This window comes from Dermochelys coriacea, chromosome 17 (genome assembly GCF_009764565.3).
Source record: "Dermochelys coriacea isolate rDerCor1 chromosome 17, rDerCor1.pri.v4, whole genome shotgun sequence".
In the NCBI taxonomy this organism is placed as follows: Eukaryota; Metazoa; Chordata; order Testudines; family Dermochelyidae; genus Dermochelys; species Dermochelys coriacea.
This window is the reverse complement of record NC_050084.1, coordinates 20,072,516-20,085,866: the sequence shown is the minus strand read 5'-3', so window position 1 is coordinate 20,085,866 and position 13,351 is coordinate 20,072,516. Positions and strand designations below refer to the sequence as shown.

Sequence of the window (13,351 nt, the reverse complement as noted above, 5' to 3'; positions counted from 1 at the left end):
CAGCTATATTAAACATGCTGTTGTAGACTTCTGCTTTTGAATTTCGCCAGTGCTGTTTAAGGCCACACTAGGAATTAAGTTGTTCCTGCAAGGCCATGCCATTGTATATACAAAACCCATGTGCAAAGGCTTATTCCGCCTGCATTACATTGTCTGTGTGGGCATATTTTGCAGATTAAACCCCATTATTTGAATGTGTGGCTGTAAAATACCAGAGTCGAGATTGAAAAACAAAAGTCGTGTCCCACAATGACCTGACAGAAATGCTGCTACTAACTTTCACTTAGAACTTTGGGACGCTGTTCTGTCCTGTCTCATTCCTGAGCCCTGATTTAGTTTCCAAGAAAAAGCATTATGCAGGCGAAGATCTGACCATTACATTTTATTCCCTTTGTGCTGTATTGAGTCAGGGGTTGGTCTATATGGGATGGGTAAGACTGTGCTGATTGAGACCTGCTCTGCTGGAATGAGAGAAGCAGGCAATGATCAGAGGCACTGAGTTTAAAATGATCTGGTAGTTTCAGCACTGCACTTGTGACATTGGTTTAGGTATTGCAGCTTTCTTCACCGCTTTCTCAAGAGACAAATGCATTGGAGAGGTCAGAGCAGAGCCACAAATGTTGTTGTAATGAAAGATTGAGGCCTGGGAGGAAGCCTAAGGGGGAAGCCAGCTGTCTTCTGCAGGGGAGAGGCCGCAGTTTCATACAGGACAGAAGAAGAAAGAAAGAGATCACTTGCCGCAGGGTAAACTCAGGTTAAGCATCAGGAATAACCATAAGGATCAAGCTGCCAAGGGAGGCTCTGCCCGGATAGTCAAGGCTAGACACCCATTCCTTAGGGACGGTGTAAAGATAATGAAATCAGTCCTGTTGAACTGCAGCGTGATGGAGGGGTAAATGACCCAGTAGAGGGCTTTTTCAGATCCAACTGATCCGATCTAGTTTTTCATGCTACCAGGAGGAGCCATTTTGGGCTAATGAGAGAGAGAGAGAGAGAGAGAGAGAGCATTGATGCATCTTCTAACACTGTGTCAGTTTACAAGATTGCATTGTACTAAGTTTCAACTAATTTAGGGGGGGTGGAAGAAGAGAGGAAAGGTGGCACAGTGGGTTAGGCACTAGACTATGACTTGGGAGACCAGGGTTCAATTTTCTGCTCTGCCACAGACTTTGTGTGTGACCTGGGACAGGTCTCTCTGTGCCTCAGTTTGCCGCCTTTAAAATTGGGATAATAGTACTGCCCTCATGGGATTTGGTAAATACATTAAAGATCGGGATGTGCTCAGATACCCCAGTTATTGGGGGCCATATAGGTACGATCGATAGATGGAGGGGGTGGAAGGAACTTCCAAGCCATAGCCCTCTCTTAGCTTCCCTTCTGGAATGGCAGTTCCTGAACTCAGTGTGTTATGAAATACTCTCTGCTCCCTTGAGTGTAGAAGGCCAGTGAGGAAAAACCATGTGACACTCTCAGAAGATCCATGCACATGTTGCAATGTCTATTGAAACATGCTCCAGAAAGGGTGGGGACAGAGTCACCAATTTGCAGACAGATAATAGAAACCAGCGCTTGGCACAGAACATGGAAGGACAAAACCCCATGAAAAGTCCATTGCAATTTCCCTCCGGTGTCTGTTAACCTTCAGAGGTTTGGCCCTGTAAAGCCGCAAAGCTGCGATCCAACAGAAAGTCCTCTGATACCAGGTGCAATGTCACGCTCTGCATTCTCTCAGTAAGGACACTGTGGCTGTTCATCTGCTTAGGCAATGATCCTTTGGGTTGGCTCATGAGCAGCGCTGCATTTGGGAACATGAAACGCTGCGCACCTTCCCGTAATGCTGTTGGAGGGAGACATGCTAGTGGTTTACAGGAGCTGCTTTCCCTCTTGGGAGCTACAGGGGAATTGCAACACTTCAACAAAAAAACCCTTTCTGGCAGGTGGGAACTGGTACTTGCTCTAAACACTAGAGGCTATGTTTTTAACCAGGGCGTTTTAATAGTGTGCAGATCTGAGAGGCTGAATGGACTTGTGTTTGAGACGCTAAATTAGCAATCAGGAGTTCTTTTCTTGGCTTTGCTACTCATAGACTCTAAGGTCAGAAGGGACCATCATGATCATTTAGTGTTACTTGCACATTACAGGCCACTCATTTGCTGGATGGCCTTAGAGGAAATTGCTTCCGCACTCAGTTTTCCCCATCTGCATGAGAGGGGATCCTTTTTTATAATCCTTCCTTATCTCACCTGGGCATTTGGGTTATATTCGCTAGTGCATATATGGTGCTCAGACGCTCTTGACGATGTGGTGCTCTAGAAAAGTGTGTAAATAGTATTTTAGTTCCTGAATACCTGTTGCATCTACACACCCCATAGTTTCAGTGCTACCTGCTGGCATCTCTCTCTCTCTGGGCAGGAACAAACTTAGAGGCCGGATTTGAAGCCCTTGATTAAAGCAGCACCTGCAGCAACTTGGGTGGGGCCCGCATTCTGCAAAACCTATTGATTTTCCATGGACTTTTGGGGAGGTGGTAGATACATGAGGGTTGGTGTGGTTGGGAGGGAATTGGGGGTCTCTCATCTCTTTGGTTGGTTACTTTTGTGCTGTTGGCGAGGATTTGCTGCTAGGTTTTATTATTTTGGTATGGACTGTTTTAAAGTTTGTCAAAAGCTCCTGGGCCATCACATCTATAACTATAAGCGGAAAGAGACTAATTTGTAATCTCCCTGGCACCTGCTTGTAGAATTAATGCAGAGAGCCCTGCATTCATCCCCAGGGTCAGCAACCAGGCTGTAGGTGGTGACCTGGGAGCTTCTATAACCAAGTGCTGCAAAGTGGAATAAACTGTATTCCTGCCATATAGGGAAGCGGGAGTGTCAGAGGTTCAGGTACTATTGTGGTGGGAACAGTAATGTTAATACCTTGCTCTTATATAGTGCATTTCATCTGTAGATCTCAAAACACTTTACAAAAGAGGTGGTATCCCCATTTTATAGATGGGGAGACCCATAAGTAGAAGGACCTGGAAAAGGAAGGTCTTATCCATTGATGTTTTCATGCCTCCAAGCCAGCCAGCTGTTACTCTGTGTAAAGTCAACTACTGACCTATCAAAAAAAGAAAAACTCCGTTAGAAAAAGGAAGAAAATGAACCGAAAGATCAGTGCAATGGGGTGAAACTAATCGTGCCTTTAAGTTGCACAGAACAAGGATACTGTAAAGTCTAGTTGTAAACGGAGTGCTTGCTGTTCCCTCCAGCCCATTTGATGCAAAGAACCCTTTCCTGGCACCTGTTACCCTGAACCGAAAGCTGAACCAGGGCGGAGAGAGGCACCTCATGCACTTGGAATTGGACATCTCTGGCTCCAAAATCAGGTACCCCTCCACTGGGGGATATTATACTGGGATAAGGTGTGGGGACCATAAGTGAAGCTTGGGAATTCACGTGCCTGACTCCTCCCAGAGCTTAGATTGGAGTCTCACTATTGTGTTTTCTGGCACCAAGGTTCCTTTGTGGTTTTGGATCAGGATAACTTTGATCAATTTTTATTTTTCTCCTTGCAGTTATTTCCTCCTGTCTTAAATACTGTGTTGTTTCATCACAGAACGGCTGCCGTGTTCTACCCCAGAGGTGGCTGTATGTGTCGGTCACAGTTGAGGAATCCCTATAGCTGCAGTCTAATGGTCTTTGGGCTCCTTCTTCAGTAAATATGCTAGAAGAAGAGAGCATCATAATGGGATCAGTACACTCATCTTTTTGGCCTCACTTCAGACAGGGCTGTTCAGGCATCCCACTATGATGGGCTGGACCCCCTGAGATATCACCTGAGGTGCTAAAGCTACCACTGAGCCCGCCTTTTTCTGCCAGCCTGGGCCTCCTTGAACACCGTCTTGCCGAGCCAGGCTCTTAAGCCTCCCCCAGCAAAGCTCACAGGCAGGGCCACCCCCAGCTGCGGAAGATACAACCACTGAGATCAGCTCTGTGAGGACTCGGCTTAAGGGACTTACTACAGCACCCAGATGTTCACCCCCCTTGGGTACAAGCCCAAAGTTATATGAAGTTCACCACCTTCCTCCACATCGAGGGAGGAGGTGATGCCCCCCATTAGAAATTTTATAAACTGGGTTATATTATAAACAATAGATCATTGTAACAACTACAAAAAGGTATATTTTAAGTGGATAAAGAGGTGGCAAACAGCAAAGCAGATTACTAAGAAAATTATACAAGGCAGCAAACTAAGCTAGATTCCCTAAAGAAACTGGTTACAAATAATTCCTCACCCTAGATATTGGTTCAGGTAGAGTCATTCACAGGCCAGCAGTTCTAGCTTGGGCCCAGCAGTTCTTCTCCCCCTTTCAGTTCCACTCCTTTTGTTTCCAGGTGTTTTCAAGTATCTCTTTGGGGTGGGGAGCAGAGGAGAAGCAAGCTGAAGACAATCATTATTTTCCTCCCCCACCTTATGTAGAATTTCCATAAGGCGGGAACTTTTGTTTGATTCCCCCCATCCTCCTGTGGAACAGTTCAGCAGTCCAAGATGCAGGTTTATATCAGGTGACCAGGTCATCTGACTCTACAGCATCCATGAGTCAGTGTTGCATGTTGATATCCTTTTCCTCTCCCTAGGTATGAGTCTGGGGACCATATTGCTGTGTACCCAGCTAACGACACATCACTAGTGAACCAGATCGGCGAGATTCTGGGCGCAGATCTGGATATGATCATGTCCTTAAACAACCTGGATGGTTAGTAGTCCAAACAAGAGCCATCGTTCCAGCAGCCAAGTGGAAATTTGCTCCTTTTCTTTGTGTCTGAGTTTTTGTGTGTTACTTATGCAGAGTGGGGTTATCCCTACATGAGACGAACTGAAGAACTGCTTTTGATCATGCTATCGGTATTTTTGCAGAGAAGGATCTTTTGATTTGGATCATACTTGGCCTGAGGCTCTAAGAATCAGGGCAGTGGATTTGATCCTCTGCCTTTCCATCAGAACCCAGATTAGGAAGAACTTCAGATCCTGCTGTCTCTGTGGGGCGGGGACCATATTTTTGTTCTGTGTTTGTACAGCATCTAGCACTGCTGAATTTTAGTCTGTGACCGTGGCTTTTAGTGTCACCAAAATACAAAGAATTTATCATTGTAGAAACATAGAGCTCAAAGGGACCTCAAGAGGTCATCAGTTCCATCCCCCTGCGCTGAGGCAGGATTCTGGATAACTGGCATTACTACTGCCGAGTTTCAGTGCTGTTGCATAATTAAGTAGCTCTATTGTGAATGTGCTACGCAGATGTATGCACAAGCGAGGCACCTGACTTGTCCCTAGTTACAGGATACCAGAGCGAGTCTGCTGTGTTCTCCCTATACGTTACCTGATAATCTGCAGCACCAGAAGAGCCCTTGTTCCTTAGTGCCATTATTTAATTAAAGGGTTAGTCTCTGACTTGCGGTGTATTGAACTGTGCAGCGATAACGCCCTTGTCACAGCACCGCACATACTTCCACACGTTGCTCTCAGCAGAGTCAGCCAAGGTTGCTGACCCTCCTCGATGGCGCTCTGGCAGGACAGCATGTAAAAGCTATGAATGGACACTGTGTGGGGCGTGCGGCCTTTTCACCTACAGTTCTGTTCTTCTGTGTTGGACAGTAGCCTAGTCTGGACTCCTTGAAAACAGGTTGTTATAGGGAAGGGACACCCAAGCTTTACCCTCTGAAGGCAACTTCCTGGTGGCTGAGAACCAGGGCTGGCTCCAGGCACCACCTTTCCAAGCAGGTGCTTGGGGCGGCATTCAGAATGGGGCGGCGTTCCGTGTCCCGCGGCGGCAGCTCCGCCGCTCTTCCGGGCGCGGCGGCAATTCAGCGACAGCTCCGCCGCTATTGCGGCGGTGACTGCTTGGGGCTGCAAAATTGGTAGAGCCGCCCCTGCTGAGAACCAGTGCCCCAGTTTCCAAAAGGTGAAGCAGCTTGTCCACTTCTTTAACATGCAGGTAGAGACAACAAGATCCCGGCCTGCAGTGCCCTCTCTGTCTGTTACAGCCCAGGCAGCATACCTTGGACTCTTTCCTAGCTCACTAAACTGAATTAACTCCGGCTTATGTGACTGATCATCGGGGTAGTCACGGAGCATTTGTGCTGGTGATTAGAGTTAATTACACTTAGTGATTACAGATTCGTTCAGAGGGTGCTCAAGCCACTAGGCCACACTGCCTTCCATGAAGTCAGTTCCCCTTTCTGTGTCTGTTTCCCCATAAATGTGGTCTTCCCCGTGTACTTTCTTTCTAATGGCCTCACAGAGACTCAATGGTGTCGCTGAATTTCAACCTCCTCTTTTCCCTTCCCCAGAGGAATCCAATAAGAAGCATCCGTTCCCCTGCCCCACCACGTACCGGACAGCCCTGACCTATTACCTGGACATCACCAACCCACCGCGCACCAACGTCCTGTACGAGCTGGCTCAGTATGCCACAGACCCCAACGAGCAGGAGCACCTCCGCAAGATGGCGTCTTCTGCTGCCGAGGGGAAGGTGAGCGTGCCACCGCTTCTGTGGGCGAGGAGGCTGTTTAACAGGGATTCTCTCTGTGTGGGCTGGTGGCGGGCTGTCTGGGAACTGCCAGATGGGTCTATCTCAGTGTCCTCTTTCGGACACTGACTGCTCCTGGATCCGTCACAGGACGGTCTGAGGAAGCCCTGGATGGATAACGAGGGTGTAACCTGTTTGTAGAAGTTCCATCCTGTAACCTGTCAAAGGTTGGCTTATGCCTTGAAGTATGAGGATTTATATAGATGTGGGTTTTTTTTGAAATTATAAAATATTTTACCATTTGTAATGTAACTGGGGCTGAACTAATTATCCATCTATGTCCAAGGCCGACGATATGTCACGGCAAAACAAGGGGGGAAAATCATACTTAAAGTAAATAATGGCCCACAAACCTTGGAATTGGTTTTGCTACTGGGAAAGGGTTAATTAGGTGTCATGAGTAGTTAAACCCCTGAATATCTACCTGAGACAGCCAGGTGCCTACAAATCCCTAGTAGAGCCTTGGGCAGCAGCAGGTAGATGGGAGAAAAAGACAAGGAAGGTTTCAATGAGTGTGTGTGTTTTGGTTCTTTCCCAAAATGTTGGCATTAGGAGCCTAAATTTCATTGACCTCCAGTGAGACTCAGGCACCCATGTGTCTCAGTCACTTCTGGACATGGGACTTGGGAGCCTACCGGTCACAGGTATTTTTGAAAATGTTGCCCCTAATCTTTGTCGGTGCCAAGTGTCCGGGTGACGGTGGAGAGGACAAACAGAGGCCTTAGTGGTGGCTTGCCTTGGTTATTAGGAGAGAGGCTGGGTGAACTCCAAGAGTCCTATCGTGCTTGGTCTGTGCCAGTGGCCTGCACCATGTGACAGGGCAGGGAGGTAGCACCTGGTGGGGTGGGCGGAGGAGTGTTCTGGGGGAGGAGTTAAAGGCCGTGAGTGCAGATATTGCTGGCAGTGCCTTTGCTGATGGCAGGCAGAGTGCTCCCACCTGCCCTGCAGAAATAACTTTCCCCAGCCCCATCCATCTCGGTGCAACTCCCTGTAGTCTGCTACAATTTCCTCTCCTGCTCCTGTGCTCCCTACACAGATCTGCTCCTTCATTGTGCCAAAGGATGGGTGCAAGGAAACCTGGTGACTGATGTCCGATAGTCACCGATTTTAAGTCCATGAGGGATGATTATTATCCTCTAGTCAGATCACCTGTATCTCACAGGCCATAGGATTTCACCTTTGCCTTGTTCTCCTGTCTACACCCTCTGTGCACCTAGACGCTGTACCTCAGCTGGGTTGTGGAGGCCAGAAGGAACATATTAGCCATTCTGCAGGATGTATCTTCTCTCCGACCTCCCATCGACCACCTCTGTGAGCTGCTGCCTCGCCTGCAGGCCCGTTACTACTCGATTGCCTCCTCTTCCAAGGTGAGTCCTTTCCCCGTGCCTCCAGGAGCTGGGCAGTCTATCAGCTCTGGGGAAGGACTTTGTTTCTTGGCAAGATCTAGGCCACTGAGCAACCCTGAGAGAATCCCCTCCCTTTCCAACCCCCCAGCCATCCTGACAAATCCCTGCATAGTTGGGCATCTGGGGGCTGGGAAAGGAATGCAGGGATTTCCTCTTTAAGGAAATGCATACTGTGCACTTGGTCTTTCACATGTGGGATGCAGAATCAGTGTCCCCATCACAGCCCTGAGGCTGCCCCGCTTCGCTCTTGCTGCTCTCGGGTCCTGCTTCCATGGTTTGGTAGCGAGGTGGATTCTGGAGGTAAATACTCCGTGCCTTGGGATTGTTTTCATTCGCACTTTGTACCAGGAGCTCAGAATGGGGCAGAGCCCTACACCTCAGCTCTGAGCATGCACCAGGCTGAAGCCGTAGCTGAGACTCAGACTGGCGTCAGGTCTGCTGCAGTAATAAGTGTCCTGCGAGGCTGGAGATGCCGTTACAAGCTAGCTCAGGACAACGGGATGCTGAATCGAAAATCTCCTGAGCTGTAATTTGGAGAGAAGCAGAGGAACAGCTCGGCCCAGAGAGCTGACATGGTATTGCGGGAGAGGTGCATCCTCTGGAACAGATCACAGCATCCTTTCAGTTACACGTCCCACACGCTGATGCAGAGCTCCCGTTCCTCCAGATAGCCCCTGCTGACCTAGCTCCATCCCTAACTCTCACAGAGAGAATTTGAGGTGCAGCAAAACCTCGCTTTGCCTCAAAGCTCAACTTGTTCCTCACTCCTCCCGCAATGCAGGGGGACGGGATTGGGATCTGTCACAGGATTCAGTTAGAGAGCATGTCATACCAGCACTCTGCCTCCTCCCCATCCTGCTGGGCAACTAACCTGGCTAGTGATACTGAGATCAGCTCACCAGGACTCTGGCATTCCTCCCAGCAGGGGGCACTAAAGGACAACTCCCTTGAGCACCGGGGTAGTCAATAGGGGGCCAAATCCGGACCCCCAGATGCTTTTGCACAGACCCCCGAAAATTTTTTATTTACTTATCATAATTATTATTATTTTCTCTTGGCTAGACCGTGACCAAGAAATTTGGACCGTGACAAAAAATAATCGATTCCCCAATATCATCTTGTTTTGGTGCTAGGATTTAACATAGCCTGTGGCATGTCTGCTCTGCAGTCAGAGGTGTGACAGCATCTGTAGCTTTGCTCTAGGGAGCCTGAACAAATAATAGCAGGGAAGCTGTGACAGCATTGGTAGTGGTTGCTCAAGTACCAACCCAAGGTCCCAAGCGGGCTTGCGTAGCCCATGCCGCCATGACTTCGCTGCTATTGTTACTGGAGCTAGCTAGATCAAAGCCGGTGCTGCAGTCACACCTCTGACTGCAATGGAGATGTACCCTGAGTGGAATATATAGAGGCAAAATTGTTCCCGTGGAGCCGTGTAAGATAGAGGGGGTATAAAATGAGTCTTTAGCAGGAGGTCCACTTGGGCTGTTATCTGAGATCCTGAGAGCTGCAGGAAAGAGTGGCTTGTACCAACTGTTCTCGTGAGCTTCCCCGCTCCAGTGGATGCTGGTTCTTGTCTATGGACAGCCAGTGGGACTAATTCACCCTCACGTGCCTCCCAGAAGCCAGATGGGTGACCGCATATCTCTAAAGCTGGTGCCAATTTTGGTTTTGCTCCAGGTTCACCCTCACTCCATCCACATCTGTGCTGTGGTTGTGGAATACGAGACCAAGACAGGCCGGGTGAGCAAAGGAGTGGCCACTACCTGGCTGAAGAACAAGGTGCCCAATGAAAACGGGCACAAGTTAACGGTGCCCATGTACGTCAGGAAGTCACAGTTCCGGTTGCCTTTCAAATCCAGCACGCCCGTCGTCATGATTGGGCCCGGGACTGGGATCGCCCCGTTCGTTGGCTTCATTCAAGAACGGGCCTGGCTGAAGCAGCAAGGTGAGTGTGCAGCCGTGGTGCCAGATGGGCTGGTTCCGGAGTAGCCATCGATTGGATGTGCTGCCTCATCGCTATAGAGCCAGTGTCCAGTGACAATCGCATGTTGGCTGTCAGAGGTGGGCCCCCTCCCAGACACCTGGGGATCGTTCCTGAGGGGGCTTCAAAAGTAGCTCTCTCTGTAGCATGTGTGGGGGGCACCCCGGGGGGAGAGACTTTCAGCAGCCATAAGGTTTTGGAGTTTTTGAAGGTTAGAATGTAAAAGTCAGTCTGTTACGGGAGCATTGTTCTGATTATTTCCTGTAAACCCCCGCCACCCATCCCCCCCAACTCCGCACACCCCGCAATCACCTAGGTCAGCATGGTTTGCTGCAGATGTGCAGGCTGGTAGGGGGCATCCCCTCCCACCCTGACCTGCGGTGACTGACAGCACCACGGGCCAATCACGGCTCTCGTTATCGTGGGGCTCTATGGAGCAACCCTGGGGTGCGCTCAGGGCACCAGCGGCAGCCCATCCTGTTTTTACTTGCAGCCCTGGGAAGCTGCATGACACCTGGGCTGGGGTCCCTGAGATAACGAGTGGCAGCTGCCCCCTTGCCCTACCTAAATGGTGCCATGTCTCATCATTGTAACATCTGCTCCAAAATGCCTTTTCCCCCAGGTTCAGCTCCTACCCCAGCACACGCTGCTGGGGGGAGCAGGTCCCTTTTTCCTCTGTGGGCCCAGCTGCTGGGCGGCACTTTGGTCCAACACACACAGCTGCACCATTCAATGCCAGGAAAGCGGGAGGGAGCGTTGCTTCCCTTCTCTGCAATGGGGTGCAGGCAGCATGGTGGGTCTGTCAGCGCCGGGGAGCTGAGGGAAGGTGGGTCTGACCAGCGTTGTGGCTGATCTGGAGGTGCCCACGCCCAGAAAGGAGGAAGCACCCAGTGGTGTCAGTAGCAGAAGAGGTTTCAACTCAACCTCCTGCGATTAGCTGCTTCCCTGCCGCTTTCATCGAACTTGGCTCGCGCTTGCGGAACCAGTGGCAGGTGGAGCTAGATAACAGTGCTGTAGAGACCTGGCATGGGTTGGAGCAGGAGGTTATGTGGCTGCAGGGGTGGAAGGTTTCTGCCTTCCGCTAGACCTGGTAGGGTGGAAGGATGGGCCACTGACCTGGCTTCGATTCCCTGCTCCAGCACAGACTCCCTGTGTGACCTTGTCCAAGTCACTTAGGCCCATGTCCCGTTGCAAGCAATGGAAGTTAGGTGCAGTGCTCAGACGCGACGGCAGCAGGGGCCATGGAAGTCCATGTGGAGGTGACGGGGATGGGCTGACAGATGTCCCGTTGGGTCCCAGGGAAGGACGTTGGCGAGACGGTGCTGTACTATGGCTGTCGCCATGAGAACGAGGACTACCTATACCGAGAGGAGCTTGCCCAGTTCCACAAGGAGGGAGCCCTCACCCAGCTCAACGTCGCCTTCTCCAGGGACCAAGCCCAGAAGGTAAAGCCCAGCGAAGAGGCTCCAGTCCCTCCCTCCCTCCGGCCCATGTGCGGGAGGCTGGACTCTTAAAGTCGGGAGGGTGCTGCAGGAGGAGCTGCCAGCCCCAGCCCAGGTTACTGCTCCAACTGCGTCCTGGCAGCATCGGCCTGTACCCTGCACTTCAGAGTGAGGCGGCCCCATGCCCTGCAGAGAGCACCTGGCTGGGCGTGAATGGGGAGCCCCAGTCTGCACTCCTGCTTGGCTTGAGAGCCTGCCCTAATGTCCCCCCGCCATCCCCCGGGCTGTTGCCGGAGTGGGTCAGACCTGCAGCTTTGGTTCCCTCCCGGCGGGACATGCAGCAGCTCCGGGACGAAGCCGCCAGCTCGGCTGCTGGCCAATTTTGGCGCATGGTGTCGGCGTTGCTCCCTTTCTCGCTATTCTAAACCCAGCTGCCTTTGTTCTGCCAGGTCTACGTTCAGCACTTGCTGAAGAAGAATAAAGCGGGGGTCTGGAAGCTCATCCACGAGGGGAACGCTCACATCTATGTGTGCGGGTAAGGCCAGCCCGGAGCACTGCTGGGCTCCTCACAGGCTCAATTGCGTCAGGGCCCTTGGCTAGACAGTGGGATAATCCGGGGTTTCCCATTGCAGGGCCCTATTCTCGGGGGGGCTCAAAGGGGGCTGGCATGTGGCTTTACAAGGACCTGGCACCTCGATTTACTTTAAGGGATGCACCATGTGGCTGGACTCTCACTTCTTAACCCATATATTGGGTTTGTTGACGCTCCCGTGTGCAAGGGGAGGAACAAAGAGCTTGCCTCGCACACATGGGGGCTGGCACCTCAAAGGCGGTGGCGCCATCCCCGTCACGGCCAGCAACACCCCTGTCTCCCAGTCACTGTCCTGTGCTAGGCTCCGATCCCGGCCATCCAGAGCCCCAGTAAAGTCACGGGAGTGCTTGGGTCTGCCAGCAGGTGTCAGGCTTGAGGCCTTGCTATGGGTGCGGACGGGAGCCCTGGGTTTGGTCCCCAGCTTCCCCTCCTGCCCTGTGTCCCCATATGTACAGCTCAGGTCCCAACCGACACAGGCTGGGAATAGAGGCATTGCAGAGAGTCCACAGAGAAGGGCCTTGCTGAGCTAATGGGGTGGGGGGAGTTGAACCAGCAGGGTCGATTGCAAATAAAGCCCTCTCAGCAGCTCCCTGGGCCAAAGGCTGCTGGCTCTGTCAGCGCCCACAGCGGGCCTGGCCCCTGGGGAGGGCCGAGCACTTCGAGGCAATCAGAGTATCCTGGGCTAACTGGGAAATGCCTGGGGAAGGAGAGAGGGCTGGGTGGGTTCCAGGGAGGGAGGAGAGCTGGCTGCAAAGGGGCCAGGTTCAGGCTCAGTGAGTGATGGGCTCTAACACCTCCCCTCCTCCCAATGCAGCTGGGGATGGAATAACAGCAGTGTGGTCTGAGCACAGGCCTGGGAGCCAGGAACTCCTTGGTTCTCCCCCAGCTCTGCCATGGACTTGTCAAATAGCCTTTGGCAAGACACCCCTCCTCTGCTGATTTCCCAGGATGTAAACTGGGGCAGGTCCTTGCATCGCAGGGGTGCTGCTGGCTCCGGGGAGGCGCTTGCGGGTGCCAGGCTGACACGCGGTACAGGCTGCTGGCCCTGGGGGGCGCTTGTGGGTGCCAGGCCGACGCGCCGTACAGGCTGCTGGCCCCGGGGGGCGCTTGCGGGTGCCAGGCCGACGCGCCGTACAGGCTGCTGGCCCCGGGGGGCGCTTGCGGGTGCCAGGCCGACGCGCAGTGCAGGCTGCTGGCCCCGGGGGGTGCTTGTGGGTGCCAGGCCAACGCGCGGTTCAGGCTGCTGGCCCTGGGGGGCGCTTGCGGGTGCCAGGCCGACGCGCGGTGCAGGCTGCTGGCCCCAGGGATAGTTGCCCACACCATCATGTGGAGTTTACCTGCTCAGTGTACCTCTGA

General features: G+C 52.0%; 1 protein-coding gene across 9 annotated transcripts in view; it reads left to right on the top strand.

Annotated features, from left to right (window-relative positions):
• The window catches only part of LOC119844870 (NADPH--cytochrome P450 reductase), a 63,250-nt gene that overhangs the window by 47,675 nt on the left and 2,224 nt on the right, over positions 1–13,351 (top strand). For all 9 annotated transcript variants that reach the window (XM_043499445.1, XM_038376304.2, XM_043499441.1 and 6 more), the window contains 7 exons: positions 3,254–3,370; positions 4,623–4,741; positions 6,336–6,517; positions 7,792–7,941; positions 9,658–9,925; positions 11,261–11,406; positions 11,853–11,938. In XM_043499445.1, the coding sequence (XP_043355380.1) occupies positions 3,254–3,370; positions 4,623–4,741; positions 6,336–6,517; positions 7,792–7,941; positions 9,658–9,925; positions 11,261–11,406; positions 11,853–11,938 (1,068 nt within the window). The remainder of the gene's footprint in view (positions 1–3,253; positions 3,371–4,622; positions 4,742–6,335; positions 6,518–7,791; positions 7,942–9,657; positions 9,926–11,260; positions 11,407–11,852; positions 11,939–13,351) is intronic.